This window comes from Hyla sarda, chromosome 5 (genome assembly GCF_029499605.1).
Source record: "Hyla sarda isolate aHylSar1 chromosome 5, aHylSar1.hap1, whole genome shotgun sequence".
In the NCBI taxonomy this organism is placed as follows: Eukaryota; Metazoa; Chordata; class Amphibia; order Anura; family Hylidae; genus Hyla; species Hyla sarda.
The window spans coordinates 148,076,061-148,095,996 of record NC_079193.1 but is presented as its reverse complement, the minus strand read 5'-3'; the positions used below and the strand labels follow the sequence as shown (position 1 = coordinate 148,095,996).

General features: G+C 40.4%; 1 protein-coding gene and 1 long non-coding RNA gene across 5 annotated transcripts in view; one reads left to right on the top strand and one right to left on the bottom strand.

The window, feature by feature from the left end:
* The window catches only part of AOAH (acyloxyacyl hydrolase), a 117,732-nt gene extending 100,204 nt beyond the window's left edge, over positions 1-17,528 (bottom strand). For 2 of the 4 annotated variants that reach the window (XM_056520476.1, XM_056520475.1), the window contains exon 1: positions 9,889-10,162. In XM_056520476.1, coding sequence (XP_056376451.1) covers positions 9,889-10,036 — 148 coding nt within the window. In that variant the 5' untranslated portion in view covers positions 10,037-10,162. Of the gene's footprint in view, positions 1-6,879; positions 6,896-9,888; positions 10,163-14,841; positions 15,074-16,747 lie in introns of those variants that run through there. The other 2 variants (XM_056520478.1, XM_056520477.1) reach the window with 2 other exon arrangements.
* Positions 15,520-16,819, top strand: LOC130273512 (uncharacterized). The gene is made up of 3 exons (XR_008844013.1): positions 15,520-16,067; positions 16,213-16,290; positions 16,718-16,819. It is a non-coding gene; the product is annotated as an uncharacterized LOC130273512 (long non-coding RNA).
* Positions 17,529-19,936: the final 2,408 nt, after the last annotated feature.

Genomic DNA, 19,936 nt, shown 5'->3' with positions numbered 1-19,936 from the left:
GCACTCACCATGTAGCAATAATAAAATTCAGACTTTATTAAGGCAATGTCCATGCAGGCCCGTCGCTACAGGACAGGCAAACCAAGCAATTGCTTGGGGCCCGAGCTGGCTGGGGGCCCTCGAGCACAGACAGTGCTTGCCCGTCCTGTAGCGATTAACAATCCTGCTCTTGGAGTTTGTGCTCCGGGCCCCAGGCACCCAAACAAGAGGGCCCCAGAATGTCTGACATGTTTTTAAAATAAATTAATTTGCAGCTTTGGAGTTCTCCCTCAGCCCGGACTCTTCTCTCAGCCGTCTGAGCAGGAGGAGGGGGAAGGGGGAGGAGAGAGCTGTGAGGAGACCGCAGAGGCTGTACAACATGGGGCCTGAGTACAGTAGTTGTCCCTGCATATATATATATATATATATATATATATATATATATATATGTATAAGCGTGTGTGTGTGTGTGTGGATATATATGTGTGTACATATGTGTATGTCTATGTACTGTGCCTGTGTGTGTTACTACTGTGGATGACTATATGTAATGTGCATGTGTGTATCTATACCAGTGTTTCCCAACCAGGGTGCCTCCAGTTGTTGCAAAACTACAACTCCCAGCATGCCCAGACAGCCAAAGGCTGTCTGGTCATGCTGGGAGATGCAGTTTTGCAACCTCTGTAGGCATCCTGGTTGGGAAACACTGATCTATTCTATCTGTGTGTGTATGAAGCATGTATAGCATGTAATGTGTACAGTGTGTGTGTATGATGCATGTATAGTATGTAATGTGTACAGTATGTGTGTATGATGCATGTATAGTATGTAATGTGTACAGTGTGTGTGTATGGTGCATGTACAGTATGTAATGTGTACAGTATGTGTGTGTGTATGATGCATGTACAGTATGTAATGTGTACAGTGTGTGTGTATGATGCATGTATAGTATGTAATGTGTACAGTATGTTGTGAGTGTATGAAGCATGTACAGTATGTAATGTGTACAGTATGTGTGTGTGTATGATGCATGTACAGTATGTAATGTGTACAGTATGTGTGTGTGTGTGTGATGCATGTACAGTATGTAATGTGTACAGTGTCTGTGTGTATGAAGCATGTACAGTATGTAATGTGTATAGTGTGTGTATGGTGCATGTACAGTATGTAATGTGTACAGTATGTGTGTGTGTATGATGCATCTACAGTATGTAATGTGTACAGTATGTTGTGTGTGTATGATGCATGTACAGTATGTAATGTGTACAGTATGTTGTGTGTGTATGAAGCATGTACAGTGTGTAATGTGTACAGTATGTGTGTGTGTATGATGCATCTACAGTATGTAATGTGTACAGTATGTTGTGTGTGTATGATGCATGTACAGTATGTAATGTGTACAGTGTGTGTGTGTGTATGATGCATGTACAGTATGTAATGTGTGTGTGTGTATGATGCATGTACGGTATGTAATGTGCACAGTGTGTGTGTATGATGCATGTACAGTATGTAATGTGTACAGTGTGTGTATGATGCATGTACAGCATGTAATGTGTACAGTGTGTGTGTATGATGCATGTACAGTATGTAATGTGTACAGTATGTGTGTGTGTATGATGCATGTACAGTATGTAATGTGTATAGTGTGTTGTGTGTGTATGAAGCATGCATGTACAGTATGTAATGTGTACAGTATGTTGTTTGAAGGATGCATGTACAGTATATAATATGTACAGTGTGTTGTGTGTGCATGAAACATGCATGTACAGTATGTAATGTGTACAGTATGTTGTGTGTGTATGAAGCATGCATGTACAGTATGTAATGTGTACAGTATGTTGTGTATGTATGAAGCATGTATGTACAGTATGTAATGTATACAGTGTGTTGTGTGTGTATATAATGCATGCAGTGGCAGATCCAGGGGGGGGGGGGACAGGGCAATTGCCCTGTCCCATGCGTGTGCCCATTGGAAAGCAACACGGAGGAGCGGAGCAGCGAACAGGACATGCGCTGGCCAACATGGTAAGTGACCAGCGGCACATCAGCTTCAGTGCTCCGACCACCGCTCCTCCAGTCCCGGGACCTATTGCTATGGTGGCCGGACAAAAGGAGCAGTGATCAGAACACTGAAGTAGGGCAGTAAACAGGCATAAAGCCTCCAGCCATACACTGTATGGCTGGAGGCTGTATGTCTGTGGGGGAACATACTACACCTAATGTGGGGGGACTATACTGCACCTAATGTGGTGTAAACTATACTGCCAACCTAATGTGGAGAATTATACTGCACCTAATGTGGGGAACTATACTGCACCTAATGTGGAGAACTATACTGCACCTAATGTGGGGAACTATACTGCACCTAATGTGGAGAACTATACTGCATCTAATGTGGGGAGAACTATACTGCACCTAATGTGGGGAGAACTATACTGCACTTAATGTGGGGAACTATACTGCCTAATGTGTGGGAACTATACTGCACATAATGTGGGGGAACACTGCTAGCCTAATGTGGGGAGAACTCTGCTGCACCTAATGTGGGGGGAACTCTGCTGCACCTAATGTGGGGGGAACTCTGCTGCACCTAATGTGGGGGGAACTCTGCTGCACCTAACGTGGGGGGAACTGTGCCGCACCTAACGTGGGGGGAACTGTGCCACACGTAACGTGGGAGGAACTGTGCCGCACGTAACGTGGGGGGAACTGTGCCGCACCGAACGTGGGGGGAACTGTGCCGCACCGAACGTGGGGGAGGGGACTGTGCTGCACCTAATGTGGGGGAAGTGTGCTGCACCTAACGTGGGGGCCTCGTCTAGACGTTCGCTCACTTCGCGCTCCCAGCATTCAATGGCCGGCGTTACTACGCCCTGACGCTGGCCCTACAGCGTGACGTGCGTGAACATCAAGGGGGGGGCCTCCATGTCCATTTTGCTTGGGGACCCCAAATTCCTTCAAACGGCGCTGTGTCCATGTACATATCTTGTTCGGACTTTAAAGAAGCATAGTCCATACAATAAGCCTGTTCACCCGGGTGCAGGGAGGGAAGGCACTACCAGCTGGCAGCCGGAGCGTATTAGCAGAATGACAGGGCGGTTTTGTGTAAGATCCATCGGATTACTATCCAGGTATATGGGGAAGAGGGGGGAGGAGTGACCCTTCACCAACAAAATACATAGTATATAAAATCAAATATCTAGTAAAACCAAAAAAAGATCAAAACAAATATCCTGCTGATTCATAGAAAAGAGCTGAGATTGTTTCTTTCAGTCAGACCCAACTGGCCTAACTCTTTCAATTTCATAATCAACTTTGCTTCGCATTTTAGTAATTTTATATGTCTATCCACACATGTCTATCTTGCAGTTGTTGTGGAATATATTGTAGACCTGCAAATCGAATTGTGGTATTCATCCATGTGAGCAATGAAATGAATGGCACCTACTTTTGTACGTAAGGAGTACAGGTGTTCTCGGAATCTGACATTAAGATTTCTTTTTGTCTTACCCACATAGAACATACCGCAAGTAAAGGTCAAGCAGTAAATTACAAAGTTTGACCTACAGGAGATAAATTGATTGACTTTTACTGTATAACCACCTAATTTGATATATCTTTTTTTAAGAATAAGTTTATAATAGTTACAGTGTCCACAGGGAAAGTTACCAAGGGGTATACTTTTAGCAAGCCAATTTGAACCAGCGTTAATTTTTTTAATGTTTTTTTATATTTAATATAATCATGGAGGGTTTTATTTTTTTCTACATCATTAATTAACGGGTCATGTTCCAACATAAACCAGTTTGAAAAAATTGCATTTTTTATTATTTTATTCATGGGACTATTATCAGAGGAGAAAATAAATTTTTTATCTCTTTTTTCTTTTTTTCTTTTAGACTTGTTTGGAACAAGGAATTCTTTCCTTTCTCTCTGTTCTGCTCTTAAAAAGCCTTATTAATTATTGAATTTGAATATTTTCTCTCTCTTAATCAATGTTTTAATTCTTCTGCTTGTATTTAATATTGGATGATGTCACTGTTAATTCTTTTTAATCTCATAAATTGTGAGTAAGGGATATTATTCTTGATGTAAAATGGATGTGAACTTTGATAATGTAATAGCGAGTTTTTGCTATATTTTTTTTTTAAATTTAATTAATCAATACTGAGTGTAATATCCAGAAAATTTAAGGATTTTCCACTATATTCATGCGTTCATGTTCATGTCATTGTCATTCAAATATCTGACAAAATCTTCAAAGCCATTCTTTGTGCTGTCCCAAGTTATAAGTACGTCATCCACATATCTCAGGAACCCCTTTACAAACCGGGTGAAGGGGTTCCTGAGAGTGTGGACATACGTTAATTTGAATATGGCAAGATAAATATTTGCTAAGGTACATGACACAAGGGACCCAATTATTTGTACTAAGTACCAAGTCAGTAGTACTGACAGTAATACTGTGCTGCAGTACAGATGTACTGCAGCATAGTATAACAGGTAAAAAGTAAAAACTGTAAAAAAAAATTCCATAAATTAAGTGTAAAATAAAAAAAAAATAGTAATAATCATAATAAATGCCCCTTTCCCAATAAAGCCCTGTATTATCACCAACCCCCCTCTCAAAAAGCTATACATAATAGGTATTGCCACGTTAATTATAACTTGTACAATAAAATGATATTGTTAACTATCCCGCATAGTGAACGCCATAAAAAATGCCAAAATAGCAATGCAAATTTTGGTCCAAAACAAGGAATAAAAAAAAGATCAAAAGGTAGCTTGTATCACAAAAATTGTACTAATAAAAAGTACAGCTCATCCTGCAAAAAATAGGCCCTCACACAATGGCGTTGGACAAAAAAATAAAAAAGTTATGGCTGTCAGAACATGGCAACACAAAAAAGGGGGAAAAAGGATTTAGTTGTAAAACAATAAGATTTATATTAAAAAGCTATATAAATTGGATATCACCATAATCGTACTGACCCACAGAATAAAGATAACATCATTTTTACTGCACAGTGATCGCCATAAAAAACTAATAAAAATATATAAAAAATAATAAAAAGCCATACATTTTCTAATTTTTCACAATATTTTACAGTTCTTTACAAAAATGCTGCATGTATCAACAAAGATTTACCACTAATATGAAGTACAATATGTCACAACAAAACAATCTCAGAATTGCTTAACTCAGTAAAAGCATTTCAAAGTTATTACAACTTGAAAAGACAAATGCCAGATTAGAAAAATTGGGCTCGGTCATTAAGGAAAACAGGGCGTCCTTAAGGGATTAAAACCTCTCACGCTCTTCACTCTATTCTTATCACCTTTAAAGGAAATATGTCACCAGTGTCACCTGCACAAACCTGTCGGTATCAACAGGTAGTGCAGGTGACACTGATGACAACGGCACTTACCTTGTCCTGTTCCGTGCAGGGGATCTCCGGTAATCTCCTCCGTTAGCTTCAGCTCCGGCCTGGCTTGGGGCATGGGCAGAGCTTAGTGACGTCATTGCTGCTGTTCTCTAGCATCGGGACCCAGCAGAAAGCAGCAGCGGCTTGGGGCATGGGTGGAGCTTAGTGATGTCACCGCTGCTGTTCTCTGCTGGGTCCAGTTGCTAGAGAACAGCAGCGCTGACGTCACTAAGCTCCGCCCGTGCCCCAATCCAGGCTGGAGCTGAAGCTAATGGAGGAGATTGCCGGTGATCCCCTAACACGGAACAGGACAAGGTAAGTACCATTGTCATCAGTCTCACCTGCACTACCTGGTGGTACCGTCAGGTCAGTGCAGGTGATACTGGTGACAGATTTCCTTTAATAAACTTTTGAGTCCTTGTTCATTTACCAATATGAAATTAAAACTAATTTTGTCTTTGCATACCAACCATCTAGATGTTTAGACTCAAGTTTATATGACTAGGAATAGTGTTAGGCTATGTCCACACACCGCAATTTCCGTGCAAAAATACACATTGGAATTCCGCATGGAGATTCAGCAACAGCAGAGTCCCATTGATTTCAATGGGATTCTGCTGCACTGTGCACATAGCAGAATTGCCGAACAGGAAACTGGCGTGGAAATTCAAATTCTGGTGTCCGCAGAAAGAATAGACATGTTTATTATTTCTGCAGACTCTCCATTGAATGCATTGCTGTCGATGAGATGGCGCATTCCAGAGCGTGTTATTCCGGCACTGCACATTTGGGGGGAATGTCCGCACGGTTCCTCGTGTGAACACAGCCTTACAATGAGCTGTTCGCCTTTGCTCTTAAAAGAATATTCCGGCCAAATACATCTTATCCCCTCTCCAAAGGAGAGGGGATGAGATGTCTGATCGCGGGGACCCCCCGCGATCTCCGTGCAGCACCCGAATTCTATGAAGGGCTGCGTCTCCAGTCTTGGAAACCTCTGTTTCCAGGACTAGAGACATGACGTCCCTCCACACCCCCTCGTGATGCCACGCCCCCTCCATTCATGTCTATGGGAGGGGACATGACTGTGTCACGCCCCCTCCAATAGACATGAATGGAGAGGGAGTGGCGCAACATCACGAGGGGGTGTGGCATGATGTCTCCAGTCCCAGAAACAATGATCAGCAGCAGTCATCAGACCCCCCCTGCGCCAATTCCGGGTCATACGGGTCTATGGGAACCCGGAATATAAGGGGGATCGCGGTTGTCTAAGACACCCCTGGTCCCCCTGAATGGATAGGAGTGAGGTGGCAGGTGTGCCACCCCTCCTATCCCTGCTATTGGTCACCAGAAGCGATGACTAATAGCAGATCGGGGGCGGAGGAGCTTAACTTTCGGTTTCCCCGTTCTGCACACCCACAATTGGCCGGGCAGGACGGGGAAACCGAAGAGGACCGACGGCAGAAGATACACTTACCCATCCAGAGGCTGCGGGCAACTGGGATCAGCGGGCGGCGATGTCATGCAGCTGGCTACCCGGATCCTACAGAACCCGGTGAGTTGCCTAGCAACATCTGGAGGGCTACAGTCTGAGACCACTATACAGTAGTGTCTATACAGTGATGTCTAAACTGTAGCCCTCCAGATGTTGCAAAACTACAACTCCCAGCATGCCCAGATAGCTGTTTGCTGTGTGGGCATGGTGGGATTTGTAGTTTTGCAACAGCTGGAGGGTCACAGTTTGGAGATCACTGTGCAGTTGTTTCAAAACTGCAAATCCCAGCATGCCTAACCAGCAAACAGCTGTCTTGGCATGCTGGGAGTTGTAGTTGCATACCTCCAGCTGTTGCATAACTACATCTCCCAGCATGCCCTTCGGCGATGAGTACATGCTGGGAGTTGTAGTTTTGCAACAGCTGGAGGCACACTGGTTGGAAAATGCTGAGCTAGGTAACAGAACCTAACTGAAGGTTTCCAACCAGTGTTCCTCCAGCTGTTGCAAAAGTACAACTCCCAGCATGCACGGTCTGTCAGTAATGCTGGGAGTTGTAGTTTTTAAACAGCTTGAGGTTTGCCCCCCCCCCATCTGAATGTACAGGGTACATTCACACGGGCAGGTTTACGGTGAGTTTCCTGCTTCAAGTTTGGGCTGCGGCAAATTTTTCGACGCAGCGCAAAGTCACCATAACATGCCAGTGCGAATGTACCCTAAAAACACTACACTACACTACAGTAACACATAATAAAGGTTAAAACACAACATATACACCACCTTACATTGTCCCCCCCCCCCCCCGCCAATAAGCATGAAAAACATATTGTACGGCAGTGTTTTCAAAACGGAGCCTCCAGCTGTTGCAAAACAACAACTCCCAGCATTAACTGTCCAGGCATGCTGGGAGTTTAGCAACAGCTGGAGGCACCGTGTTTGGGAATCACTGTGTAGAATACCCCTATGTCCACCTTTTGTAACACAATTTTTCCTGAGTACGGAAATACCCTATATATGGGCGTAAAATGCTCTGCGGGCGCACAACAAGGCTCAGGAGTGAGAGCTCACCATGTACATTTGAGGCCTAAATTGGTGATTTGCACAGGGGTGGCTGATTTTACAGCGGTTCTGACATAAACTAAAATAAATACCCACATGTGACCCCATTTTGGAAACTACACCCCTCACTGAATGTAACAAGGGGTATAGTGGCCTTAACAACCCACAGGTGTTTGACGAATTTTCATTTAAGTTGGATGGGAAAATGAAAATAAAAATGTTTTCACTAAAATGCTGGTGTTACCCTAAATGTTTCATTTTCACAAGGGGAAATAGAAAAAAAAAAACCCCAAAATTTGTAATCCCATTTCTTCTGAGTAAGAAAATACCACATATGTGGATGTAAAGTGCCATTGGGATTTTGAAGAGAAAATTTGTCCAGAATTGAAGGCCACGTGTGTTTACAAAGCCCCCATAGTGCCAGAACAATGGACCCCTCCCACATGTGACCCCATTTTGGAAACTATACCCCTCATGTAATGTAACAGGGGAAAACAGTGAGCATTTACGCCCCACAATGTAATTTTTCACTTGCACAGCCCACTGTTCCAAAGATCTGTCAAATGCCAGTGCCGTGTAAATACTCGCTGCACCCCTTATTAAATTCTGTGAGGGGTGTAGTTTCCAAAATGGGGTCACATGTGGGGGGGGGGGGGGTCCACTGTTCTGGCACCACAGGGGGCTTTGTAAATGCATATGGGCCCTGACTTCAATTCCAAACGAATTATCTTTCCAAAAGCTCAATGGCGCTCCTCCTCTTCTGAGCATTGTAGTGCGCCAGTAGAGCACTTTGCATCCACACATGGGGTATTTCCATACTCAGAAGAAATGTGGTTACAAATTTTGGGGGTCATTTTCTCCTATTAACCCTTGTAAAAATGTTAAATTTAGGAAAAATTCAGGAAAACATTTTTTTTTTTTCATTTACACATCCAACTTTAACAAAAAGTCGTCAAACACCTGTGAGGTGTTAAGGCTCACTGTACCCCTTGTTGTGTTCCTTAAGGAGTGTAGTTTCCAAAATTCAAAAACTGGGTCTACAAGAACATGTGAGTGTAAAAAATGAAGATTTTGAATTTTCTCCTTCACTTTGCTGCTATTCCTGTGAAACACCTAAAGGGTTAACACACTTACTGAATGTCATTTTGGATACTTTGAGGGGTGCAGTTTTTATATTTGGGTCATTTGTGGGGTATTTCTAATATGAAGGCCCTTCAAATCCACTTCATAACTGAACTTGTCCCTGAAAAATTCCGATTTTGAAAATTTTGTGAAAAATTGGAAAATTGCTGCTGAACTTTGAAGCCCTCTGATGTCTTCCAAAAGTAAAAACATGTCAACTTTATGATGCAAACATAAAGTAGACATATTGTATTTGTGAATCAATATATAATTTATTTGGAATATCCATTTTCCTTTTAAGCAGAGAGCTTCAAAGTTCGAAAAATGCAAAATATTAAATTTTTTCATCATATTTTGGAATTTTTCACGAAGAAATGATGCAAGTATTGACAAAATGTCACCACTTACATTAAGTAGAATATGTCACGAAAAAACAGTCTCGGAATCAGAATGAAAAGTAAAAGCATCCCAGAGTTATTAATGTTTAAAGTGACAGTGGTCAGATGTTGAAAAAATGGCCGGGTCCTTAAGGTGAAAATGGGCTGGGTCCTTAAGGGGTTAAAATCTACTGGTCTAAATATATAACATGTGAGAGGATACATTTATCAAATTTAAGGTTATAAATGTGTTCTAGAATAACAATATATAAATTTTATATGAATTATACTATAGTTAAAAATAATAAAAAAATAAACAATATAAACAAACTGTAAAAAGATACTAAATATTTTTCCCTTTCTACTATTTACAGTGAAATGAACTGTACCCTGTACAGTACAAAGAAAACTTTATAGAACGTAAAACTCTGCATACCTATGCAAGAAACTTTCTGTCCAGAGACTTGCACTGCGTTCTTTGTTGCTTTATCTGGATGTAGTAAAGACCTGGATCTGCTGCTCGGTATGGAAACCCCTAAGATCAGCAGGAAAAGCATGGATTCAACTAGGCATAGTCCCCTCATCTTCTAGATCTCTGCCAGTCCGCACAGGCACAGTTCTGTAACTGGTCTCATCAGATGACTAACAGGAGGAAGTCCTCACATAAAATACACAGCAATCTGATAATAAGATAGCCATGCCATTCTGGGTTGAAATATGTACAGTGGGACATGTAGTAACAGAACAGGAAATACTACACTTATAGGAAAACTACATAAACCGAAAAAAAAAAAAAACACAGCGAGCCTTACTTCACTTCCTCCTGTCACTGTCATCATTATTTGTGTCACATGTTACCAAAGTATGCACACAATGTACAAAGAAAGGAGGAAACTGACAACTGGCAAGTTTTATTAACGTGAGTGAATGGGAACTCCAGACCAGGCTGTATTGCAATAACACTGAAATTTTTCAACACATTTATGATATATAATTCTTTTCTAGTCAAGTACAAGAAATAAGGGAGGTTTAAGTGACCCGCTTTAAGAAAAAAAAAGAAAAGACCCTGATATTTGGAAATACCATAATGTAAAACAAATACTAATATGATGTGTTAAAAGTCCTTGGGTCACGTGGGCCCTTCAAACAAGATATAATACCCATAAATGGATGACCTAATGGGTCATTAAAGGGGTACGCCAGTGGAAAAACATTTTTTAAATCAACTGGTGCCACAAAATTAAACAGATTTGTAAATCATTCCTATTGAAAATTCTGAATCCTTCCAGTACTTATCAGCTGCTGTATGCTCCCCAGGAAGTTGTATATTTATTTTCTGTCTGACCACAGTGATCTCTGCTGACACCTTTGTCCGTATCATGAACTGTCCAGAGCAGGAGAGGTTTGCTATGGGGATTTGCTTGTACTCTGGACAGTTGCTGACATGGACAGAGGTGTCAGCAGAGAGCACTGTGGTCAGACAGAAAATTATTATACAACTTTCTCTGTAGTATACAGCAGCTGATAAGTACTGGAAGGATTAAGATTTTTAAATAAAAGTAATTTACAAATCCCTTCTCCCCTATACCTGGGTATAGTGTTATGTTCATTGTATATTTATCCATCGCTTCTAAGCTCAGTAGGCATTAACCTCTTAAGGACTTAGGGCGTATCTGTATGTCCTAAGCCCGGTCCCAGTGTGAAAAACAATCGCTGTGCCGCGCGCTGTTAACCCTTCAGACGTGGCGATCAAAGTTGACCGCTGCGTCTGAAAACGAAAGTAGACGGTTCCCGGCAGCTCAGTCGGGCTGATCGGGACATCGCAATAAAATCGCGATGTTTCAGTCAGCTGGGACGCAGGCAGAGGTCTCTTTACCTCTGTCTGCGGCGTCCAATCAGGGATTGATTGCTCCAAGCCTGAGCTACAGGCTTGAGCAATCGAGCCCCTATCTGACTGATCCCTGCAAAGCTATGGCTTTGCAGGGATCAGCATAGGAGATCAGTGTGTGCAGTGTTATAGGTCCCAGCATAGGAGATCAGTGTGTGCAGTGTTATAGGTCCCTATGGGAGCTATAACACTGCAAAAAAAAAGTGGAAAAAAAAAGTTAACAAAGGTTATTTAACCCCTTCCCTATTAAAAGTTTGAATCACTCCCTTTTCACATAAAAAAAAATGTGTAAATAAAAATAAACATATGTGGTATCGCTGCGTGCGAAAATGTCCGAACTATAAAAATATATTGTTAATTAAATTGCACGGTCAATGGCGTGCGCGCAAAAAAATTCCAAAGTCCAAAATTGTGTATTTCTGGTCACTTTTTATATCATGAAAAAATGAATAAAAAGCGATAAAAAAAGTCCGATCAATACAAAAATGGTACCAATAAAAACTTCAGAACATGGCGCAAAAAATGAGTGGTCATACTGGCCCATACGCGGAAAAATTAAAAAGTTATAGGGGTTAGAAAATGAGAATTTTTAACATATAAATTTTACTGCATGTAGTTATGATTTTTTTCCGAAGTACGACAATATCCAACCTATATAAGTAGAGTATCATTTTAACCGTATGGACCTACAGAATAAAGATAAGGTGTCATTTTTACCGAAAAATGCACTACGTAGAAACGGAAAATTTACAAAATGAAATTTTTTCTTCAATTTTGTCGCACAATGATTTTTTTTCCGTTTCGCCATGGATTTTTGGGTAAAATGACTAATGTCACTGCAAAGTAGAATTGGTGGGGCAAAAAATAAGCCATCATATGGAATTTTATGTGCAAAATTGAAAGCGTTATGATTTTTAAAACGGAAAAACGCTGAGTCCTTAAGGGGTTAATGTGCAATGTTTATGTATTTTCTTTGACTTTGTGCATAATAAAATTGCTTTGTTTGCGACTAAATTAGGAGATGTTAACCAATGCCATTGCCAATGTTGAGACACTAACTTCCACCTCCAAGTTACCAAGTCACCAGTAGGGCTGCAAGTCTGATGAACTTAGGGGTCTACATCCTATACCAAGAAGGGTGTACACGAATGTGATGGTTTTAGCATGTAAACCCATTGATTTTCTTATATTCATATACATGCAGCAAGTAATTAAAACACAAATCATGTGCAATATTGGCAGACCGTCTGCTCGTATATTCGGGACCACTGACACACTCAACTTTCTTTCACCCACCAATCGCTGCTTTTTAACCAATTGCGCCCACCTGAAGCTGGGGAGAGGGAGGGAAATGGGGGTAGTATGCCTGCCTTGTTACACGTTGTGCTCCTGGTTGCACTGAGATGTCTGTTTCACACATGGTTGGAAGCCCATACACCTGATGTTGCTATGATAGTTTCACAGCTGAAATACTTCATGGGGGTAGACAGGATTGATGCGGAACGACACCTAGACTCGGGGACGCAGAAATTCTTTAATAAATGGCGTTCTTTCATTGTGTCCCACTTTGACCCCACTGAGATTGCAGAGGTAGTGTATCCCTTCAGATACACTACCTGGTATAATACGGAAGAACTTCAGGGTACACTGGGAGCATTACGTCTTCCAAATGACTGACCACACTATGACCATTTCTTCATTTCCACTGACTGACACTGAAATAGAGGGAACGACTAGAACTTTCAGGAAAGACACTACGTGGGGTGGTCCGATGATCGGGAGAAGTCGCTTGTCAATGTATGACTGTATTTGGAGTTCACTGTTGGATAAGCAGCTCTGTTTATACAGGGATACTTCTTTATCTGCCTCTGTATGGGTATTACCTATATATGTATACCTATCTGGATGAGGGAGGGTGACATGGGTCTCGAGGGTTGTGAGTGTAATGTCCTGCTCTTATCTAAAATTTTTCTGCTCTTACATCATATCTGAAACTATGTTATAACATGATTGCTCCACGCTAGATGTATTTGCTGTATTGTGTATTACACGCAGAGACTCAATGTTTTATTTACGTTTTTGTATTAATGTTTATTCTTTTGAAAAAATTCCAATAAAAATATATAAAAAAAAAAAAAAAAAATCATACCCTAAACATGTGTACTGACAGAAAAATGCAGTTACCCGTAGCAACCATATAGGTTGCTTCTTTTTTTATTTTTTAGAGGCCTTTTAAAAAATAAAAGAAGCAATCTGATTGGTTGTTGTGGGCAACTGCACCATTCTTCCTTTACACAAGTTTTGATGAAACTCCCCCTATAAACCACTACTTTTGTGTTTCTCTATTACCAAAGATATCAAATACTTGAAAATACACCACGCTCAGTACAGATATCTAGGGATTGAAATACTTGGCTGCTGTGTTTAAAGGGTAACTCTCATTAAAACTAATTTTTGCTATTGCACTCCTTATGGTAAATAAAAAATATTTCTAATATACTTTGTTTAAAAAAAAAAATGAAGTTTTCTATGTTTTATTTGTGCTTAAAAAAGCTCAAGAGAACCTTATCTTATACACAGACTTTGGGCCGAAGTCCAAACACAGGAAGTGCAGTCTGGAGTGCTGAGGGGATGTGTCCAGCCTCATCCAATCATAGCTCCTCTCACACTTGACTGCCATATGCTGTTGGCTGGACCCCCCCCCCCCCCTCAGCACTCCAGACTGCACTTCCTGTGTTTGGACTTTGGTCCACAGTCTGTGTATGAGATGGGGGAAAAGGTGCATAAATAAAACTTCATTTTTTTAAACAAAGCTTAAATATTTTTTATTTAGCATAAGGAGTGCAGTAGCAAAAATTTGTTTTCACAAGAGTTACCATTTAATATTACACACGGTTGTGTATGATATTGCCGCTCAGTCTGTTCCACTTCGGTAAGGTTAAGCTGTAATACAGCACCTTTTTGTCATCCAGTATAACCCCTGTAAAGTACTGGCCTATAAATAATACCTAGCAACAAAAACACATAGGAAAGTGATTTAATATTTGCACTTGACAGTGTGGTTTCCTGGGCCCAAAACATTTTTCAGTTATGCTTTTAAGGGAATAATATGAGAAGGTTCTCCCAAACCTGCCTGACAAGTGATAATGCTTCTCCTGCAAACTGACCTAGGAAGATGATGTGGCCTTGAAAATGTGTAGCCATATTCATGAATTATTGAGATGATACTTTAGTCAGGAATGATGTATTATTTTTTTTTGTAGGAAAATAAAAATCAAGCAAACGAAAAATATCTGTTTTTAGCAATGTACTGTGTCCTGTGCTAAGAGTTAACCTTGAAGTCAACCTAGAAAGCCACCGAGTTATGTCAATGTAAAATGGCTGTAAGTTTACTCTTAAAGGGGTACGCCACTGGAAAACATATTTTTTTTTTAATCAATTGGTGCCAGAAAGTTAAACAGATTTGTAAATTACTTCTATTAAAAAAATCTTAATCCTTACAGTACTTATCAGCTTCTGTTATGATCCACAGGCAGTTCTTTTCTTTTTGAGTTTCCTTTCTCCCCCGTGGCGCTGCCTGGTTCCTGCAGCCTCTCAATCACGTGGTCATGAGTTCTAGCCTTGGTTGCTTTGGAAGCCCAGCTCCCCCATGGCGCTGCCTGGTTCCTGCAGCCTCTCAATCACGTGGTCATGAGTTCTAGCCTTGGTTGCTTTGGAAGTAGAATTTCTGGATCTTCGAATAGAGGTGAGCAATGGGCATTTAGAGACCAACTTATTCCGGAAAAGTACAGCTACCAATAGCTTGCTGCATTACTCCTCGTTTCATCCTAGACATACCTTAAGGGGGATTCCTACTGGACAATTTCTGCGTGTGAGAAGGAACTGCAGCCGACCCCAAGATTTCAAAACACAGGCTTTGGACCTTACTAACAGATTTAAAAAGAGGGGATACCCGAGAAGTATTATATCCCAGGCCTACCAGAGGGCTAATGGCATTGAAAGAAGATCACTCCTTGATGGGACTTCAGAGAGACTGGAGGACAACACTCTAAGATTTGTGGCCACATATAACAACCAGTGGCAGGACATCAGGAAAATATTGGGTGATAACTGGAACATTTTGCTATCAGATAACCAGGTTAGAAATGTGGTACCTGATAGACCAATGTTGGTCTTAAGAAGAGCGCCAAATTTGAGGGATTTATTAACAAGGAGCCACTTTCAGAGACCCACAAGATCTTTAGGCTGGGGTTTCAAATATCATGGATCATATCCGTGTGGAGATTGTACTGCCTGTCAGTTTATGACACCCAAGCAGGAATTTACCAATCCACGAAATGGAAAAAGTTACCATCTAAAAAATTACATTAATTGTAAAACATCACAGGTCATATATACCATCATTTGCCCTTGTGGTAAATTGTATGTGGGGCAAACAGGACAACAGCTTAGAAAAAGAATACAGAAGCATCTATCCACCATAGCATTGGCTCGTCGGGATAAAGACAGATTCAAAACCCTGACAACCGTGGCAAACCACTTTCTAGAACATCATGGAGGACGTTCATATGGCTTACAGGTTGTCGGCCTGGAAAGAGTTACGACAAATATGAGAGGAGGACCCATTACCCAAAGACTGCTACAAGTAGAATCCAAATGGATTTTCGAATTGGGAACAGTGTTTCCATGGGGCATGAATGAGGACCTACTGTTTACTGGCTTCTTGGGTGAGTGAGGAGTTGTAAATACTGTGGCTAATCTGTTGTATGTGTGTGTTCACACATCCAATTACGTGGTATGGGTGTGGGTGTGCGTTTCCACGCACACTCACGCACAAATCCAACGGAGAAATTGTTCATTTTTATGTTACAGGTCGACGATCATTTAGGCATCTTCTAGTAGGGATGATTTGAAGCATTATCCAGTTCACATGTCAGTCAATCTAAACAGGTAAGTTTGGGTTTGCAGTGCAGTGGGTCGTTTTGGGGAGGCATGTAATGTGGGGAGGGGGTGTGTGTTTTTGGTTGTTGTGGGGGGGGGGGCGACTTCATTACACTGGGACCACACAATCTTTGGAGGTTAGGGAGGGTAGTATGTCCCTGGGTGGTGCTTGGGTTTTACCTCACACATTCACTCATCATCTATTTCACAAGCACATATTGATTCCATCTCACTGTTCAGATTGCACACTTTCACTAACACAACAGTCACCTCAACACACATAGGGGGCACGGTTACTTTTTCACACATAGGGGGCACAGGCACACACATATATACACACACATTCACTCACACTAGGTGGGCACGTTTAGACATGGGGGCATCTTGTTGGACTGATTAGGTGTATCATAATAATGTTTTTGCTATCCCTCTCAAGATTATGCTGATCCTGAGTTATTGTACTTACCTCCTGTTGTTCGAACACTTGCTGAGTCTCAAATATCGGGTGTGATGTGGATTCTAGGAAGATGATAAAAAGGAGAACACATGAGAATATTTGGATGTACTCGTAATAGCTTGATGCTTATGGATAATGGATTCTTCAGCCTGGATTTGGGCCCTACTGACTGCTGCTAGTCCCCCCTAGGATGAAACATTCTTTGGTTATGACACTGGATGGAGTTTTTTACAACCTCTTTGGTATGTGGAAGACATTAACCTATCTAATATGGACAACCCAGGGATTGATGGACTTTTTTGTAGCCATCCCCCCACACACACTATAACAACATCTATGGATGTGGACTCCATTATGGAGACCTTGGACTTTACTCATTTAATAAGAAGAGGACGCCACTTGCCCAGTCTGGATAATTATTAAATTTTGAATATTAATGTTTTATATAGTATCCTAATATTGGTTGATTTGATATTGACCTAGTCAGGAGGCCCTTGAGGGTTACACAGGCTGTTGAGATTAAGGGGATACTGGACCATCCTTTATCCGCATAAGATACCAGGTATGAAACATCAATGGTGACTTCACCTTATCGTAGATATATATATCTAATTTTTGATATTGCATGCATGGTGGGATACGAGATTGGACGAAGACCTTCACATGTTTGTTATCGATCATGATCATGATTGGGATTTGACAATAATTATATTGACAATTTATTTTAACTAATTATATTATTTATTTACTTTTCCACTTTGCACATATACTAATGTACATGTGTGTGGGTGTGTTTTTTTACACACACACACACACACACACATGTGGTATAGTCTTCTGTCACACTTTACTACATGATTGTAGTCAAACATATATTACAATAATATTTTTTAATCATGCACTTAGTCTTGGATTAAAATATCCATATTATATATTATATATAATAATACACATAGATGCGTAGTTAATTCATGTTATATTAAATTAATATTATTACTTTGAGTATATATAGCATCAGTACGAATTACTTTGATACTCTTGCACTTATCTCAACTACTTATCACACATGGGTTATATGTCTATTCACCTTTCTTCATTCATACACTTATTATTCATAATAAATTATATATATTTTTTATCTCCTATTTTATATTATGTATGCATTTATTCTTTATCATTCACATTACATTTTTTAATTTATTGACTGCTTATCTTCAATTTCAATTTTTTAATATATAAAAAAATTCTTTATTTTTCATATTATTTTATGTATACACATATGTATATATATTGTGCATTATTTATTTATTATTTATTATTTATTAATTTTTATTCATTACTTATGTACTATTCTTCATACATTATCTATATATATATGTATATTGTTTATTCCCAATTATCTATTCTATATATAATGTCTATATCATGTGACGGGCCCGTTCATTGACCATCATCATGCATGTATATTACAGTTTTATTATTGAGTCCAAATTGTATCAGATACATTATGTACTTACCTGGTGTCCTGACATACGGGGTGCGCATTCGCTAAGGTACAACAAAGTTTCTAACAACATGTGATCACATGACGCCTCACGTGACCGTTCGGTCATGTGGGACGCACTTACTCCCGGATGCGGCATTATCGCGCATGACAGCCAATATCAAGGAGAAGAGATCATGTGACCACTAGGTGGTCACATGATTTGCACTTCTCGTGACGCACGCATAGCGGAAGTGGGTGGCGGAGGCGGAAGTTCACGCTGGCTCCACTACACACAGCGTGACTGACCCTTGACGTACTCACCTGACAGGTATTACTTAGTTTATTATGCTGATATATAAGACCCTAAGGGCAGGTGGACTACAACACCCCTGAGGAAGTCACAAATGGTGACGGAACGCGTGGGGCTTCGGGGTCCCGTCCCGCCATTTACTATTTCGGCTCCTTTGTTCTGTGGTTGCTATGCACTGGTGATATGAATTTATATATTTTTTCTTTGCACATTGTGTATTTCAATTCATTTGGTGTTAAGATTATTTGATTTGGTGACAAGATTAATGTTGTATGTGTATCATCTTATCAGTTAGCACCACTACCTGAGCCATTATATTGTACTACAGAGGGACGGGACTTTGGTGAGAAGGGGGTTCATGGCCCCTCTCCCATGTTGCAGAGGTTGCTCGATTGAGAGCTTTTTAAGTGATTTTAGCCCTTTTTGTCTTTTTTGCAATCTTTATGTGATACCTAATAAAATTTGTTATTTATATGAATATTGATCTTGTGGTGTGCACTCTTTACAGTAATCCTTACCCTTGTATAGCAAGTTTTTTGCTTACTGAGCAGTAGCACCCATTGTATGATTTGGTGAGCCCCCCTCTTTTTGTACTAATTTATAAATAATACCTAGCAACAAAAACACATAGAATAGTGATTTAATATTTGCACTTGACAGTGTGGTTTCCTGGGCCCAAAACATTTTTCAGTTATGCTTTTAAGGGAATAATATGAGAAGGTTCTCCCAAACCTGCCTGACAAGTGATAATGCTTCTCCTGCAAACTGACCTAGGAAGATGATGTGGCCTTGAAAATGTGTAGCCATATCCATGAATTATTGAGATGATACTTCAGTCAAGAATTATGTATTTTTTTTTTTGTAGGAAAATAAAAAACAAGCAAACGAAAAATATCTGTTTTTAGCAACGTACTGTGTCCTGTGCTAAGAGTTAACCTTGAAGTTAACCTAGAAAGCCACCGAGTTATGTCAATGTAAAATGGCTGTAAGTTTACTCTTAAAGGGGTACGCCACTGGAAAACATATTTTTTTTTAAATCAATTGGTGCCAGAAAGTTAAACAGATTTGTAAATTACTTCTATTAAAAAAATCTTAATCCTTACAGTACTTATCAGCTTCTGTTATGATCCACAGGCAGTTCTTTTCTTTTTGAGTTTCCTTTCTGCCTGGCCACAGTGCTCTCTGCTGACACCTCTGTCCATTTTAGGAACTGTCCAGAGCAGGATAGGTTTTCTATGGGGATTTGCTCCTATTCTGGAAAGTTCCTAGAATGGACAGAGGTGTCAGCAGAGAGCACTGTGGTAAGCAGAATGGAAATTCAAAAAGAAAAGAACTTCCTGTGGATCATACAGCAGCTGATAAGTACTGGAAGGATTAAGATTTTTTTTTATAGAATTCATTT